Source organism: Vombatus ursinus, unplaced genomic scaffold (genome assembly GCF_900497805.2).
Source record: "Vombatus ursinus unplaced genomic scaffold, bare-nosed wombat genome assembly UNPS02014799.1, whole genome shotgun sequence".
Classification (NCBI taxonomy): Eukaryota; Metazoa; Chordata; class Mammalia; order Diprotodontia; family Vombatidae; genus Vombatus; species Vombatus ursinus.
This window is the reverse complement of record NW_020954577.1, coordinates 10,492,721-10,509,653: the sequence shown is the minus strand read 5'-3', so window position 1 is coordinate 10,509,653 and position 16,933 is coordinate 10,492,721. Positions and strand designations below refer to the sequence as shown.

The 16,933-nt window shown below is 43.5% G+C and overlaps 1 protein-coding gene across 2 annotated transcripts in view; it reads left to right on the top strand.

Annotated features, from left to right (window-relative positions):
- DNAH11 (dynein axonemal heavy chain 11) overlaps window positions 1-16,933 on the top strand; it is a 315,578-nt gene that overhangs the window by 171,943 nt on the left and 126,702 nt on the right. For both annotated transcript variants that reach the window (XM_027872105.1, XM_027872104.1), the window contains exons 44-49: window positions 1,576-1,707; window positions 9,342-9,515; window positions 12,921-13,125; window positions 13,226-13,391; window positions 14,521-14,623; window positions 15,370-15,612. In XM_027872105.1, coding sequence (XP_027727906.1) covers window positions 1,576-1,707; window positions 9,342-9,515; window positions 12,921-13,125; window positions 13,226-13,391; window positions 14,521-14,623; window positions 15,370-15,612 — 1,023 coding nt within the window. The remainder of the gene's footprint in view (window positions 1-1,575; window positions 1,708-9,341; window positions 9,516-12,920; window positions 13,126-13,225; window positions 13,392-14,520; window positions 14,624-15,369; window positions 15,613-16,933) is intronic.

Here is a 16,933-nt window from a genome sequence, read left to right as displayed (position 1 = left end):
GATTTGGACTAAACGACATCTAAGCTTATTTCTAACTAGAGACAGGTGATCCTCTGACCATTCCATAAAATTCTACTCAGAGTACTCAGTAGTTCAAAGCAGTTAATGAGGCTGTCAGATGGACCTCTTGGGAAATCTCTGTCTGTTGAGAAAATCCAGAATGCAGTCAGGCTCTAGAATTGGACAGGATCTTAGAGTGGCTTGTCCACCTTCCTCATGATGTAGGTGAGACAGAAACCTCATTTCGTGAGTGATGCCCATGGTGGGTATGAAGAGGGTTTATGGCCTGTGTTTGATGTCATCTCACGTCTGTCACTTCATACCCATGTGATCCTCAGCAAGTCACTTAGCTTTTCTTACACTCAGTTTCCTCATCTGCAAGATGAGAGACTTGGATTAGATAAGATGTAAGCTGCAGTCCCAAAGCTGTATTTCTGTCATGATCTTAGAGAATCTAGGCAAAACATTTACCATCTTGGTGCCCTGAGGAACTCTCTAAGACTTTGAGTATATATGCCAGTCTGCATTGGCACATTAGGGGCAGCTAGGTGGCACCATAGAGCCCTGGACCTGGGGTCTGGAAGACTTATCTTCCTGAGTTCAAATACAGCCTCAGACACTTTCTAGCTGTGTGACCCTCGGCAAGTCATTTCATGCTGTCTGCCTCAGTTTCCTCATCAGTAAAATGAGCTGGAGAAGGAAATGGCAAACCACTCCAGTGTCTTTGCCAAGGAAACCCCAAATGGGGCCCTGAAGAGTTGGACACTATAAAATGACTGAACAACAAGCAATCTACATTGGTGGAAGGTGGAGAGAGGCAGAGTAGTCCTTACCCGGAGAGCCCTACACTAATGAAATTGTAGATTTAGTTTAAAAAAATGATGAGCTTATGATCAAATCGAAGCATAGGAAAGTGCCTTGTCCAAGATCCCACAGCTACTGAGTAGCCATGCTGACTCCAATCCATTACTGTATATTATAGTTAACACAATAGCTAGCCTATATACAACACTATAAAGTTTACAATTACTTTACAAATATCACATTTCATCCTCATGACCACCATGGGAGTTAGGTGTTGTTATTAACTCCATTTTATAGGTGAGGAAACTGAAGCAGACAGGTTAAATGACTTGCTCAAGGTCATCCAGCTAGTAAGTATATAAGATTGGATTTGAACTCAGGACTTCCTGACACCAGGTCCAGCATTGCATCCACTGTGTCACCTTGCTACTGTTTGTAAAATGGTTATAATGATAGCACCCATCTCATAAGACTGTTTTGAGGATCAAATGAGCAAATGCATGTAAAGTGATTTGCAAACTTTAGAGCACCCCCAAAGTGTTATGCTGCTGTCCATTCACACCTACCAGGTAGCTCTCCATGGTCCCTGGGGTTAGCCACAATTTGGATTCTCCGAGGTTGCCAATGTGACAATGTTTCAACATGGCAACATTTCTCAGCCACATGGCACATTGTTTATATTATTTTATATTAAAAATCCTCCTATGATACCAAGCTTAAAGCCCTATCTCATGACAGCTCTTTCTTTCTTTTTTTTAAATTTTCTTTTAGACTCTTTGCTCTCTTTTGGATTGTTTGCTGACCCCTGAAAACGTGCCTCCAGAAAGCCCGAGGGAAGTCTATGAGATCTACTTTGTCTTTGCATGTATCTGGGCCTTTGGGGGAGCCCTGCTCCAAGATCAGGTACAAGTTGGGGAACAAGTGTCGTAGAAATAGACCATGAGATGCATTAAACTATGATGTACAGGTTTGCAAACCACTTGAAATGGGTTCTCCCCTCAGGTACCACTGTAGTTCAGGCCCTCATCCTCTCTCACCTTGGCTGTTATGACAGACTCCTAATTGGCCTCCTTGCTTCCAGTCTCCCACCACTAATCTGTCCTGCCCACAACTGCCAGGGTGATAATTTGAAAGTCCAAAATTTCAGTCCCTTCCGCAATAAGCTTTAGTTCCTCCTCATCACCTCTAGGAGACAAAATAAACCCCTTAGCCTGGAATTGTGTGCACCCTAGACTGGTTCCCACCTCTCACTGAAAGTGTGGTCTGTTCATAATGTTCTGTGGCCATTTAAGTGAAAGAGTTTGTACCCCCACCCTGAGAGCCATCTTGGGCTAACTGAATAGGGATGTGACTCTATGGCCAGAATTATTGGGCTCAGCCCCACTGAGACTTAGCTGGTTGTTTAACCAGGTGGTTTTAGAATCCGATGATAAAGAGTGCTCTGTTGCTTTTAAAATAAAATAATAGAATTTATTTAAAAAATTGTTTTTATACCACATGTATTTTCCCCTGTATCCCTTATTCCACTCCTTCCACAGAAACATCTCTTATTACAAGAATTTTTTTCTAAGAGGAAGAGAGAAAAAACTCATCAAAATTACTGGACACATTGAAAAAATCTGCTGTTACATTGAGTGTTTTACCTATGGACTCCTCCCCTCTCCCCAGCCAAGGAGTCAGGGCAGATGTCCTCACATCTCTCTTCTTTTGGGCCGTGTCCTTATTCAAACTTTCACAACATTCAGCTTCAATTATGCTGTGGTGGTTGTTTTTCAAGTTGCAGCCATTGTATACAGTGTTTTCCTGACTCTTCTCATTTCATTTTGCATCAGTTCATATAAGTCTTCACAGGCTTCTCCATAATCATCATATTCATTGTTTCTTACAATACAATAATATATTCATGTACCACAATTTGTTTAGCCATTCCCAAATAATGGGCATTAACATTGTTTCCAAATTCTTCAATACCATAAAAAGGGCTGCTATGAATTTTGGTGTCTATAGGGTCTTTCTTTTTGTCCATGACTTCTTTGGTGCCCATGCATTGACACCAAGGAGTTTTGTGCTTATAAAACAAACAAATGAAGTCTGTGAGCTTGCCTTCCAGCTATAATGATGGCTGCTATGTAGCAGTACATGTCTGGGAGAGACTGAGGTGAGTAGATTGTTTGAGTACAAGAGTTCTGAGTTAGAGCAGGGCTAAAGCCAATCATGTATCCTCACAAAACCTTACACCAATATGGTGGTCCTTGGGAGCAGAGACTGTCTATGGAGGGGAGCAAATGGGCTTAGGCTGGGAAAAGGAGCAGATTAAGGCTTCTGTTGTGATCAGCAGTGGGATTGGGTCCTTGGGTGGCTGCTGCACTTTCAGCCTGGGGGAAATAGGGAGATTCAATTTCAAATGATGGTACTCGGGTAGCCCTCTAAGGTTTGTGAGACCAAAAATCTCACTTGATCCTCATGAAAACCATGTTAGGTATAGGTACAGGGCTTGGCACCCCATCCACATTGTTCAGAGGAGAAAAATGAGGCTCAGATGGGATAAGGACTTACTGGTGGTCATCCAGCTTTGCAGTATCAGAAGCAAGATTCTGATTCAGCTCCATGCTATCTCCATGCTATCACTCTTCACTCTACTGCCCTGTCTTATACACACACACACACACACACACACACACACACACACACACACAGGAAAGCCTGTTTTGTGAGCTCCCTTTCCTGGCCCTTCAGCAAGGCAGCTGCTGCCCAAGCTTGGACAGAAATGGAGACATGCCAAAGTTGCTGACGGCATTAGCAGGGAGCTCTCAGCATGTGGACAGGAGGAGAAAGAATCTGAATCTTGCTTCACCTGCTTTCCCCCTTCTTCTTAGACAGTTGGAGTTGGAAAGGGGAGAAGGGCATTGTGCAGATGGGCCACTTCTCTGCTTTCAGGAAGATTGGGAGATCAGGGGAGTGGACCAGTACTCTCATCTCTGGGGTCCCATAGCAGTATTTCTGTATCACAACGCTAGGACGAAGTCACTGGTGGACTTCCAAACCATTTCAAAATGAGTTTCTCTCCTTCCTCCTTCTCTCTCCCGGCTTGCTTTCTCACTTTGCCTCTTCCTGTTGTCCTCCTTCCCCCTCTCCCTCCCTCATTCTCCTGTTTTCCATCCCTCCTTCCCTTCTCCTGTTTCCTCCCTCCCTGCCTTTCTTTCTTCCCCTCTGTCCCTCCCTCCCTCCTTCCCCCTCCCTCATTCTTCTTCACACACACTTTTTTTTTGTACTGTGCCTTTTTTTCTGATGAAAGTCACTAGACTCCCAATCATTGATTCAAAGCTATAAGATAGCATAGCGCAATGTAAAGCACCCTGGTTTTGAAGTCTGAGGGTATAGGTCCAAATCCTGAGTCTGTCACTTACTACCCATGTGGCCTTATATAAGCCACAATCTCTCTGGGCCTGGTCCTCATTTGGACAATGAAGCAGTTGGGCCAGATGACCTCTAAGCTCCCTTCTGACCTTAGAGCTGTAATCCCATCACCCACTTTTATGGGGTTCAGTTTGGTGACCATTCTCTAAGATCATAGATCTTGAGCTAGAAGAACCTGAGAGGCCCATAGAGACCAACCCTTTCTTTTTACAGATGAGGAAACTGAGGACCAGGGAGGTTAAGAGAATTGCCCAGGGTCAACCAGCAGGTGTCTGAGTCAGTATTTGACCCCAGATGCTTCTCACTCCAAGTCCAGTGACCCCCTTTGAGGCCATGTTGCCCCTTTATCCATTGCTACAGAGGGTGACACATTGGAGAGACAATGGATTATGGTGCCAAGATGGGCCTGGGTCCAGCTCCTGATTTTGATGTTTACCATGTAGAACCATGGGCACAGTTCTCACCCTCCTGTTCACTTTGTGATGAAGAAATTGAGGCCCTAAGAGATGGAAGAGCATGACCAAAGCTCTTCCTAGGTTGTGATTGGAGTGGGGGTGGTGCTAGGCATTGGCCTGAGCCAAATCCAGAGTCAGTGTCTTCAGCTGCACCTTTGCTATATCCTGAATACATAATCATCATAACAGTTGTGGTCAATATTTATACGATTCCTTAAGGATTGGAAAGCTCTTACATTCATAAGCCTCTTAAGTATTTGATCCTTACAAAGACCCTGTGGGCCAGGTGTCCATATAATCTCAGCTTTACAGATGGGGAAACTGAGTCTGAGAGAAGTAAAGGACTTTCCCTGGATCAGACAGCTAGGAAGCAGGAGAGAGGATTAGAACTCAGTGTTCCTTGATTCCAAGCCCAGCACTGCATCTACTCTGCTACCTAGCTGGCAATCCTTTCTTAAGTACTTACTCTGTGCCAGGCTAAGTCCCTGCCCTCAAGGAACTTACATTCTAATGGGGGAGGCAGAATGCTCCTAAAGAGGTACGTATGAGATATTCGCAGAATAATTGTATGTCTTTGATGCCTCCCAGTCAGTCATGGGGTTTGTGTAAAATGGCCTCTCTCCCACCCCCTTCCCCCATAATTAGGTCCTTGCCAGTAGATTGTGGCTATGCTCAGTCTCCAGGCCTCCTTGCCCAGAACCCCCAGAACCCAGGAGAGGATGCAGGAAAAGGAATCTGTCCTTGAAGGCTCTCTTCTCTTAGTTCCAAGCTGACTGGGATGAGGCAAGAGCCTAAAATAGCACGATGAGGTCACTCATGCCCGTGGGGCTCCTCTCCTTGTCACTAGGTTACCAGAGCTGTGTTCTATAATTAACGTGGTTCTAGCAGCCGTCCTCCCAAATCCTGGGGAGCCCCTTCCTGGTAACCAAACTGACAGCAAGGGACAGTCTCTCATTTGGCCATTGGCTGTCTTCTCTTTGGATCCCCAGTGCCTGTCCCAGGTGCTTTGCACATAGGAGGCAATTAACAAATGCAGATTAGATCAGATCAGATTGGATTGGATTGCAGGAACACTCTAGCGTTTTACTGACAAAGGGCCTCTGTACAGCTTGGGGATGGAGGTGGATTTCATAGGTGGCCATCTTTCTGTAGAGACCATCATCTTCTCCCATCAGGGTACCATATGTGATTTCCTTCCCACAATCACGTGCACAAAATTGCTTTATTCTCTTTTGGGTAGAGAGCATTGCTTCTTGTCAACCAATCAATTGATTCTTCCTGTGCCTTTGGATTTTGCCCACTCAGAATGGATGAGGAAGGCATAGAGGAAAGAATCCTTTATCTGAACAGCAGGCTGGGTGTCAATTCAGGCTCTGGTGTTAACTACCACTGTGATCTTTGGCCCCATTTTCCTCCTCTATAAAGTGAGGGGTTAGACAAGACCTTGGTACTGTGGTGCTTCCAGATCATACTCTTTAACTCTTATTAGAATCCCTCTGGCCTTGGGGCCACTTAGGTTCTTTGGGCCTCACTTTCCTCCTCTGCAAAATGAAGGGATGGGCTAGATGACCCATGACACCTTCCAGCTCCCTTGCATTGTATAAGGAAGGATCTTGATAACTGGGCCTTTCTGTCTCACCCAAGTGTGCCCCCTAGAGGAGAGGGCCTGGATGTCATTACTGGGGCTTCAGGGCAGAGCAGGACGTGGCATTTGGGTGACTCCCAGGGCAGGGGCACAGACCCCCAAAGACATGAGAGTTCTCTGTTGATGCTGCCTGAGACAGTGGTATGGGGTCAACTTCCTCTGAATGAAATATTTTCCAAAGCAGCTTGAGTGGAGGTGGCCAACTCATGACCACTCTTTCTTAGCAAGATTCATATGAGCCTCAGAGCTGTTCGTTGCTGACCAGAGTCTTAAACTGTGGCAGGTTGGGAAACTGATGACGGTCACTGCCAAGGCTTTGCTCTTCTCCATTAAGCTCCTTGAAGGCAGGGGCTGTTTGACCTTTGTCTCTGTAACCTCAATGCCTAGCATGCAGTAGGCATTTAATAAAATCTTGTTGAATTGAATTGAATTTTCCATTCATTGATTAATAGGATCACATATTTAGTGAGAGAACCTTATAGGGCCTCTAGAGCAACTCCTTTTGTTTTATAGATAAGGTCACTGAGGCACAGACAGGTGAATGTCTTGCCCAAAGTAACATGCTAGGTGGCAGAGCCAAATTTTGAACCCAGATTCTCTGGCTCCAAATACAGCATACTTTCTTTTTACTCCTACTATGGATCTACATGATGGTCATGTCTGTGATCTAACCCAGAAGCAGAGGAGGAGATCATAAGAGACCTGATGAAAAGGAGAGCAGGTGATTGAGGGTGGGGGAAGTGAGAATGCAAGACCCCAGAAGATACACAACTGGGAAAGATAGATGCCTGCCTTCCTTCCTTCCTTCTTTCTTTGTCTCTTTCTTTCTATCAATTTATTTTTAGTTTTCAACATTCACTTCCATAAGCTTTTGAGTTTTAAATTTTTTCCCCCCTCTCTCCCCAAGACAGTGTGCAATCTGATATAGGCTCTACATATACATTTCTATTAAACATATTTTCATATTAGTCATGTTGTAAGGAAGAATTAGAACCAATAGGAGGAACCACAAGAAAGAAGAAACAAAACAAAACAGAAAAAAGAGCAAATAGTATGCTTCGATGTGCATTGTAGCTCCATAGTTCTTTCTTTGGGTGTGAATAGCATTTTCCATCATGAGACCTTTGGAGATGTCTTAGATCCTTGCATTGCTGAGAAGGGCTAAGTCTATCACAGTCAGTCGTCGTACAATGTAGCTGTTACTGTGTGCAATGTTCTCCTGGTTCTGTTCACTTCAATCAGAATCAGTCCATACAAGTCTTTCCAGGTTTTTCTGAAGTATGCTTGCTCATCATTTCTTATAGCACAATAGTATTCGATTACATTCATATACCACAACTTGTTCAGCCATTCCCCAATTGATAGGTATCCCCTCAATTTTCAATTCTTTGCCACTACAAAAAAAGCTGCTATAAATATTTTTGTACATATGGGTCCTTTTCCCATTTGTATGGTCTTTTTGGGATACAGACCTAGAAGTGGCATTGCTGGGTCAAAGGGTATGCGCATTTTTGTAGTCCTTTGGGTATAGTTCCAAATTGCTCTCCAAAATGAGCAATCCAACCTCCAAAATGGTTGGATCAGTTCACAACTCCACCAACAATGCATTAGTGTTCCAATTTTCCCACATCTTCTCCAACATTTATCATTTTCCTGTTTTGTCATGTTGGCCAACCTGATAGGTATACCTCAGAGTTGTTTTGATTTGCATTTCTCTAATCAATAGTGATTTAGAGCATTTTTTCATATGACTATAGATAGCTTTAATTTCTTCCTCTGAAAACTGTTCATATCCTTTGACCACTTATGAATTGGAGAATGACTTGTATTCTTATAAATTTGACTTAGTTCTCTATATATTTTAGAAATGAGGCCCTTATCAGAGACACTGGTTGTAAAAATTCTTTCCCAGTTTTCTGCTTCTCTCCTAATCTTGGTTGCATTGGTTTTTTTCCTCCTTCCTTCCTTCCTTCCTTCCTTTCTTCCTTCCTTTCTTTCTTCTCTTTCTCCTTCCCTCCTTCCCTCCCTCCTTCCCTTCTTCCTGCCTTCCTTTCTTTCCTTCTTTCTCCTTTTCTTTCGCTCTCTCTCTCTCTCTCTCTTCCTCTCTCCCTCCCTCCCTCTCCCTTTCCCTCTCCTCCTTTCTCTCCCTTTCCCTACTTCCTTCCTTTTTTTCCTCATTTGGCAAGAGGCAATGCAGACTTATAGTCAGAAGAGATCTGAGTTGATATGAACTCCACCTCTGACACTAGCTACATGAATATAGGCTGACCACCTTACCATTCAGAGCCTCATTTTCCTTACCTGTAAAATGGGGGTGTACCTATACCTGTACCTGTAGTCCCTCCCTCACAGAGTTGCCATGAGGCTCATGTGAGAGCTTTACAAACACCAGCTGTTATGATGGGATGTTCTGGTCAGAGGTGGCCACAGGGCACTGTCAGCCTCAACCTGCTCTGATTTCTAGGCTGGGGAAAAGTACCTCATAGCCAATGGCAACTATGCAGCAGAATTTCTAAGCTCTAACTCCTTGTCACACACCTGTGATGCCCCCTGGGAATTCCCTCTTCCCCTCTTCCAGAAGGGACTGTGTCTGGGCCCCCAGGCCTTTAAGCAAATGTGAGATGACAACTTATTTGGAATGTTGCAGAGAGCACTCATGGATATTTCTTATTTGGACTAGATGACCTCTAGTATCCCTTCCAAATTTTAGTTCTGTGATTCTGAGTCAGGGAAATATTTCCTTGACAAAAGTTACCTTGGTTACGTTCCAAGCTCCCTCTTGCCCATATATGGTCTTTTTATGACTTGCCCCCCCCCCCACCAAATCTACACATATAGAGAATTAATGAGATTGGTGCTAGAGGTTTCATCGGTAATTGTGGGTTGACTCTGTAAAAACTTTGGGTGTCAAATAGGATTTAAGGGTCCAGAGAAATTGAAGCCTACTTCATTCATTCATGTGAGGCTGTCATAATGTTGCATTAGCCAACCCAGTGATCCTTTGTGTTTATTATTCTTAGCTTTCAGATTATCCAACTGAATTTAGTCGCTGGTGGCTCAAACAGATGAAAGCAGTCAAATTTCCATCCCAGGGAACAATTTTCGATTATTATCTTGACCCCAAGACCAGGAAGTTTTTGCCTTGGGCTGATAAAGTTCCCAAATTGACTATGAATCCAGATACACCTTTACAGGTAGGTACATAAAATGTGTCAACTTTCAAGGTATATTTTTTTTTATTTAGAGACATTATTTCTATTGTAATTGGAGTTCTGGAAAATGAGTGCAAACTTATGATGCATTGACCAATTATGGCATTCAGAATGAGAGAGAGGATGGATCTTGTATACTGTGTTACTCAAACCACAGCTGGGGTATTGTTTTCAGTTCTAGATATCAGGTTTCAGTAAAGACATTGAGAAGCTAGAACGTGTCCCAAGGATGGTAAATAAGATGACGAAGGACCTCGAACTCATGCAATAGGAGGGTCCATTAAAGGAAGTAGGGGTGTTCAGCCTTTAGAAAAGAAGAAAAGGTGGCAAAGGATTCAGGAGGTACCACAAGGCTCTTCAGGTTTTTGAAAGTGTCATATGGACAGTTGTCCCTAAAGGCAAAACTTGGAGGAATGAGGAGAAGTTGCAGAGAACTGAATATTTAGATTTGATACAAAGGAAAATTCTTTAATAATCACTGCTTATGGAATTTGTATGGTATGCCTTGGGTGGTAGTGAGCTTCTGTCACAGTAATGCCTTAAGAACTTCATGAGCTCCTAGTGAGGACACCCTAGGGGAGCTTCATGGAGTCTCAGGGCTTTTTTTATTGGAGGACCCTAAAGGTAGAATTTTTTTTTTGAGGTGGCGAGGGATTTTCAGTATACAAGAAACATCCAGCTTGTTCTGATGTCCACAGCAAGGGTAGCTTTCCTGAGTGTGAAGAATCTCTGCTGAAGGCAGGGCCTCTCATTATGAGGTCTTTTTGTGTTTGGGGCACATCTTCTACTTAGAGCTTAATTCTGTGAAGACCTCTTTTTGCCTATTTTCTTCAAACTATCTTGAGTTTTGCTAGGACTGGTGCCGCTACTTTCTTTCTGAAGACCCCAGCATTTAAAATTTCTGTAACTTGTGTATATTATATACCCACCCTTCCCAGCCCTCTTTCCTTCCATGCCTCCTCAAAATTAAAAAAAAAATGTTTCATTTGCATAATCTGGTAGTTTTAAGGCAAGATATCTGTCCTAACATTTGGAGCTGTCCAGCAGTGGCATGGAATACCTTGGGAGATGAGAAAGGGAGCCCTGGAGGTCTTCAGATAGATTCACAGGGATGGGGAACCTGCAGCCTTGAGGCCACATGTGGCCTTCCAGGTCCTTGAGTATGGCCTTTTGACTGAGTTCAAGTTTTGCAGAACAAATGCTTTTATTAAAGGGATTTGTTCTGTGAGGTTTGGATTCAGTCAAAGAGCCGCACTTGAGGACCTAGAGGGCCACACATGGCCTTGAGGCCACAGGTTCCCCATCCCTGAGTTAGAGGTTGGATGGTCCCTGTATCAGAGATGTTGGAGAACTTTGGTGTCAAATTCATAGAAATGGAGGCCACTAAACTGTCCATAAGGCTCCCTGCAGGCCACATGTTGACTTAGTTTTAAATATGTATTATTTCTTTTTATTGTATTTTTATTCATTTTTTGATATTTCTCAACTACATTTTAATCTGGTTCAGCCACACTAGGGAGTATTGTTGGCTTCATGACCCATGGGCTGCATGGTTGACACTTCTGGTGTTGAGAATGTTCTTGGCCATGTATGGTTTGGACTACGTGGTCACTGGGTGACTTGCAATGTGGTCACTTGCAACTCTGGGATTCTGTGACTGACTCATGGAAATATTCTCCTGGACAAAAGTTATATCTGCCACCTCCCAGGGTCTCTTTCACTCTTATACTATTTTCTTGAGTTATTGTTTTTCCTCAAATCTACATAAAGACAGAATTTACAGGATCTCAGCCAATGTCCAGCATTTTCTCACTTCGGCCTCTTGAAACCAGCTCAAGTGCTAGCTTCCAAATGAGACCCTTCCTCTAAATTGTGCTCTTTCCCCACCAAAATGACTTGTATCTACTTGTCTGTGTAAGTAAGTGATCTCTGTCCCCTCCCCACCTCAGCTGAATGTAAACTTATTATGGGAAGGGACTATTTCTTTCATTGTCTTTCTCTGAAGTACCACCTCCCACCTCTCAGATTAGCTAACATAATAGAAAATGAAAATGACAAATGCTAGAGGGAATGTGGAAAGATTGGGACACTAATATATTGTTGGCGGAGTTGTGAACTAGTCCAACCCCAAAAAAGATCAAAGAAAGGGGGGAAACAGGCCTATCTATACAAAAAAATATTTTAGCAGGTTTTTTGTAGTAGTAAAGAATTGGAATTCAAAGGGATGCCCATCAATTAGAGAATGACTGAACAAGTCATAGTATATGATTGTGATGGAGGACTATGATATCATGAGCAGAACACTTTCAGAAAAACTTGAAAAATGAAGTGAACAGAACCAGGAGAACATTGTACACAGTAATGGCAATATTGTACAAGGATCAGTTCTGAAAGACTTAGCTGTTCTGATCAAGACAATAATCCAAGAAAATTCCAAAGAACTCATGGTGAAAAATGCTATCCACTTCCAGAGAGAACTAATTAACTCTGAATGCAGATTGAAGCATATTTTTTTTATTTTCTTAAGTTTTCTTCTTGTTTTTTTTTTGTCTGTGTTATCTTTTGCAACATGGCTAATAAGGAAATATATTTTGCATGACTGCACACGTAAAATTGATATCTAATTGCTTGCCTTCTCAAGGAGGGGGGATGGGCTGGAGGGAGAGAATTTGGAACTTGAATTTTTTTTAAAACAATTGTTTAAAAAATTTTAACATGTAATTTGTAAATATTTAAGAAAATAAAAACACATTAAAACATTAAAAATAACAAATAGGGAGTTTGACTAGATGCTTTCTAAGCTCTCTTTTAGCTCTAAATCTTTAGTGCTTTGACCATGGTACACATTGTAGTTACACCTGTACCCAAACTGAAAAAGTATAACCCAGTTTGATAGCACTCTCAAGTTTGCGAAATACTTTCCCTAATATAACCTTTCAAGGGTTTTGTTGTCACCATTTTGAAGACGAGGAAATTGAGACTGTGGGAGGAGAAGGGCCTGGCTAGAAATCACACAGCTTGTAAGAGTCAGAGACAGGTCTGGAGCCCTGGTCTTCCTTACTCTAGGTCAAGTGTGATTTCCATCACCACACATTTTATCCCAAATTGTTACCTGTTGGCCTAGAATGTGGTGCCTGGGTGGCTTGTACCATTATGCCTAATCTCTGCTACTTTCCATGCGTTGCCTGTGTTAGGCACTTCTTACATTTAAACTAAAAATCTTGCAGAATTTCAGAATAGACAGAAGTCACTGCCTGCCCCTCCTCCACTCTTCAGGTCTCAATTTCCTTACCTGTAAGATGAGTTGGTTTGATGAGATGATCCCTCCGGCCAAAGAATGCTCTGTCTCTCCTCCCATGGCCTTCTCTCTCTTCTATTTTTCTCCAGACAGTCGTCGTCCCCACTCAGGAGACAACACGTCTCAGATATTTTGCCGATTTGCTGCTGGCAAAAGGGAAGCCATTAATGCTTGTCGGTGGTGCAGGAGTGGGGAAAACCATCTTTGTGAATGACAAACTTGCTGGTCTTTCCGAAGATTATGTGGTGGCCAAGGTTCCTTTCAACTACTACACAACATCAGCCGTTCTGCAAAGTAAGTGCCTGGCCGGGGGAATCCACTTAATAAATGCTCAATATTGATGATTGATTGATTGAATACGTGCTGACGACTAGTGATGGTATCCTTGTTTCAGGGATTCTCGAGAAAAAACTGGAGAAAAAAGCAGGGCGTACCTATGGGCCAGTAGGAAACAAGAAACTGATTTATTTCATTGACGATATGAACTTGCCAGAAGTGGATGTATATGGCACAGTCCAGCCTCACACATTGATTCGACAGCACATTGATTATGGACACTGGTGAGCAGATCTCCATGATTTTGTTCTCTGCCCCAAGTCAATAATGACCAGCAACAATCTCTTGGCCACCCTTCTGACCTTGCCAAAGAACTTCCCATGATCTCTCATGAAACTATAAAAATGACCTAAAATCTGTTTGTTTTGTATGAGAGAACTTTCTTGTCTGAAGCATCCTGGTTGTAAGGCACCAGAAAAGTAGGTCACTTAACCTCTGTGCCTCAGGCAATGCTCTAATACTAAGCTATAGAGGAGTTTTCTATCTGCATCGTTGGAAGGATTTTTCACACTGGAAGTTCTCCATATAGTCTGGACTCTCCCTCTATGCCCGCACCCCAAAAGAAATCCTCCTCACTATAAAAGGATCTGCTTGGTGCAGTGGATAAGATACGGGACTTAGAGTCAGGAAGATCTGAGATCAAATCTAGCCTCAAACATTTACTACTTGTGTGACCCTGGGCAAGACACTTAACATCTTTTTACATCAGTTTCCTCATCTGTAAAATGGGGATAATAATAGCACTGGCCTCCCAGAGTTATTATGAGGATTGAGTGAGATAAGATTTGTAAAGTGCTTTGTGCTTATTATTATTATTATTATTTAGCAGTAGTCCCACCTCTAGAACAATCTGCATGAGGCAGCTATAAAGGCACAAGCTAGAAGAGAGCTCAGCAGTCATCCTCATTGCTGGCAGGATTAAGCTGACATCCTACTAAGCCTTGTGAAAAAGAGGGAAGTCGGCTCCCCTCGGAGGCCATAAGTGTTTGTCCCGCTGGGTACAGAGGGCCAGCATTGAGATGGTTCTCTGGAATGGATGTTGCCGTTTTCTGTCACCATCCTCTAGACCTCAGGGCTGAGCCATCCTTCCAACTCCACGCTAAGCAGATGCTGAGACATTGCAGGGCTGGAGGGTGATTCCAGTCTGGGAGGGGAGCTCAGTGTCCCTTCTCCCAGGCAGCCAACTTGTATGGTGGCCCTTGGATCGTCGAGGCGAGCACGGAGAAAGGTCTATCCCAGAACAGACCATGTAGATGGTAGGCCATACCAGTGACCTGGGGCAGCCAGTATGGCCATGTGCTTTCAAGTTCATCTTGCCCATGCATCAGTGCGAGGTTCTATTTCTGCCCACAGGTATGACAGGCAGAAGGTGGCGATAAAAGAAGTTCACAACTGCCAGTATGTGGCCTGCATGAACCCCCTGGTTGGCAGCTTCACCATCAGTCCTCGACTGCAGGTATGGCCGAAGATCTGCCCGCTGTCCCATCCAAACATATGTTCAAACTAGAAGCTTTTCACTCAGGGTCCTCTGAGGGCTGACGGCTTCTGTCCACTCAGTAGACAGTTTGCTTCTGCCCTTACAGGCTTTGGGGGCAACTTTTTGCTTGTGTTTCTGCCAGCTGAAGATGCTCCAGAAGATTCAGATCCTCTCAGTTATGCCTCTTGTTAGCTGTGTGAGCTCAAGGAAGTGTCTTGGCTTCTCTAAGCCTTAGTTTTCTCCTCTGTAAAATGGGCACGATGTATATACCTTCCAGGATTATTGCAAAGCTCAAACTGAAAAAAATTTCCATAATTTTTGTGGACTTTAAAGAGATATAATAAATGTTGTTTTGGTCATATGTATATATGTGCTTCATAAGTATAAAGTACTTTCAGTTCTTTTATATAAGGAGCTCCCAGGTGAGGGAACTTCCTTTACCAATGCAGATCTCCACTGTCCTTGTAGTGGTTAAGGCATTGTGAGGACTAGAGGTCATATAGCCTGTCTAGTAGGTGAAACTTGAACCCAGGTCTTCTCAACTCTACCTATATGGTATGGCTGCCATGCCATATTGCCGGTCATTTTCTTCATCTTCATCATCGATGATTGTTGATGTGATACTATCGAGAACAGACATCATAGTTTTGGGCCAGGCCCACAGGTCTTCTCTCCACCCGATTTGTCTTTTTGCTGAGTAAATCCTGGCTTTGTTTTCCTTCCAGAGACACTTTTCGGTGTTTGCTTACAACTTTCCGTCTCTGGACTCGCTCACCACCATCTATAGTCAGATGCTCAGTTCGCGTTTCCAGCAACAAGCCTTCAGCACTCCCTTCCTCATCCGGGGCAGCCCAATGCTGGTCCAGGCGGCCATTGGCCTGCATCAGACGATGATTCTCAACTTTCTCCCGACTGCTATGAAATTCCACTACACCTTCAATCTGAGAGACCTCTCCAACGTCTTCCAGGTACCTGGAAGTGGGGGGGGGGGATGTGAGAAGAACCGCATTAACCAACCCTTACATTGGGACAGTTTAGCATTATTTTTAAAAATCTTTATCTTTCATTTCTTTTCACTAATCTTCCCCACCACCAGGCTGCCCCTGAAATCTTCCCCCTGAATCCTCACTGGGGCTTGGGAGGGTCCTGGGCTCTCAAAGGCAACGACAGTAGAGGATTGAGTGTTCCACTAATTAGTAAGGCTTTGAGGCCAGTTCCCAGGCAGTCTGTCTACTGCCTTGGCCCTACAGTGGGAGAGTCAGCTTTTTGGAATTTCATGCACTGGAATATGACCTTGTTTTTATCCACAACAAGGCACAAAAGCCATCTACCAACAATAGCTAACATTTATAAAGTGCTTGCTATGTGCCAGGCACTGTTCTAAGTGCTTTACAATTATTATCCCCCTGGATCCTCACAACCACCCTGAGAGGTGCTATTTTTATCCTCATTTTACAGATGAGGAAACTGAGGTAGGTGGAAGTTAAGTGACTAGCCTAAGGTCACCCAGCTAGTCAGTTGTCCAAAGTGGGATTTTACTCGGGTCTTCCTGACATCAGGACTGGGGCTCTATCCAGTGCACTCCAGCTGCCTCAGTTGCAGAGAAGTTACCATCTGCATTCAATTCAATTCAATGAGCATCTTAAGTGCCTACTATATTCAAAGCACTAGGCTAGTTGTTGGGGATGCATGGGACTTAAGACCTGGATTCAAATCCCACCTCAGACATTTTATTAGCTATATGACCAAGGACAGACCGCTGAAATTCCCAGCCTCAGTTTCCTCATCTGTAAAATGGTGATAATAGTAATAGAGCAGTCATATAGCACATTAAGGTTTCACGTATGTGATTTCATCTGATCCTCGCAACAACCTTGCGAGGAAAAAGCCATTATGATCCCCATTTTGCAAGTGAGGAAACTGAGGTCAAGAGGCACTCTAGAAGGGTTTGAACTAAGGTCTTCTTGATTATGGCTCCAGTGCTCTACCAAATGTGCCAGCCAGGTGTCCTAATACCACCCATAGTGCCTAGCAGAGGGTTGGTGTAACAATTAAATGAGGCCACATGTGTGTTTCATTTTGCAAGCTTTATAGTGCTATGTGAAAGTCATTTGCTGTTGTGGTGGTGGTGGTTGTTGCAAAGACTGAAACAAAATTCCTTCCCTCAAAGAATATACAAATGATTGGTCAAAGAGTGTGTTTTCCACAGCATTAGCAGAGAGAGCCCTCACCCAGAATCATAGCCCCTTGAGTTGTCATTGCAGCATGTGACATATCAAGAAGGTAGAC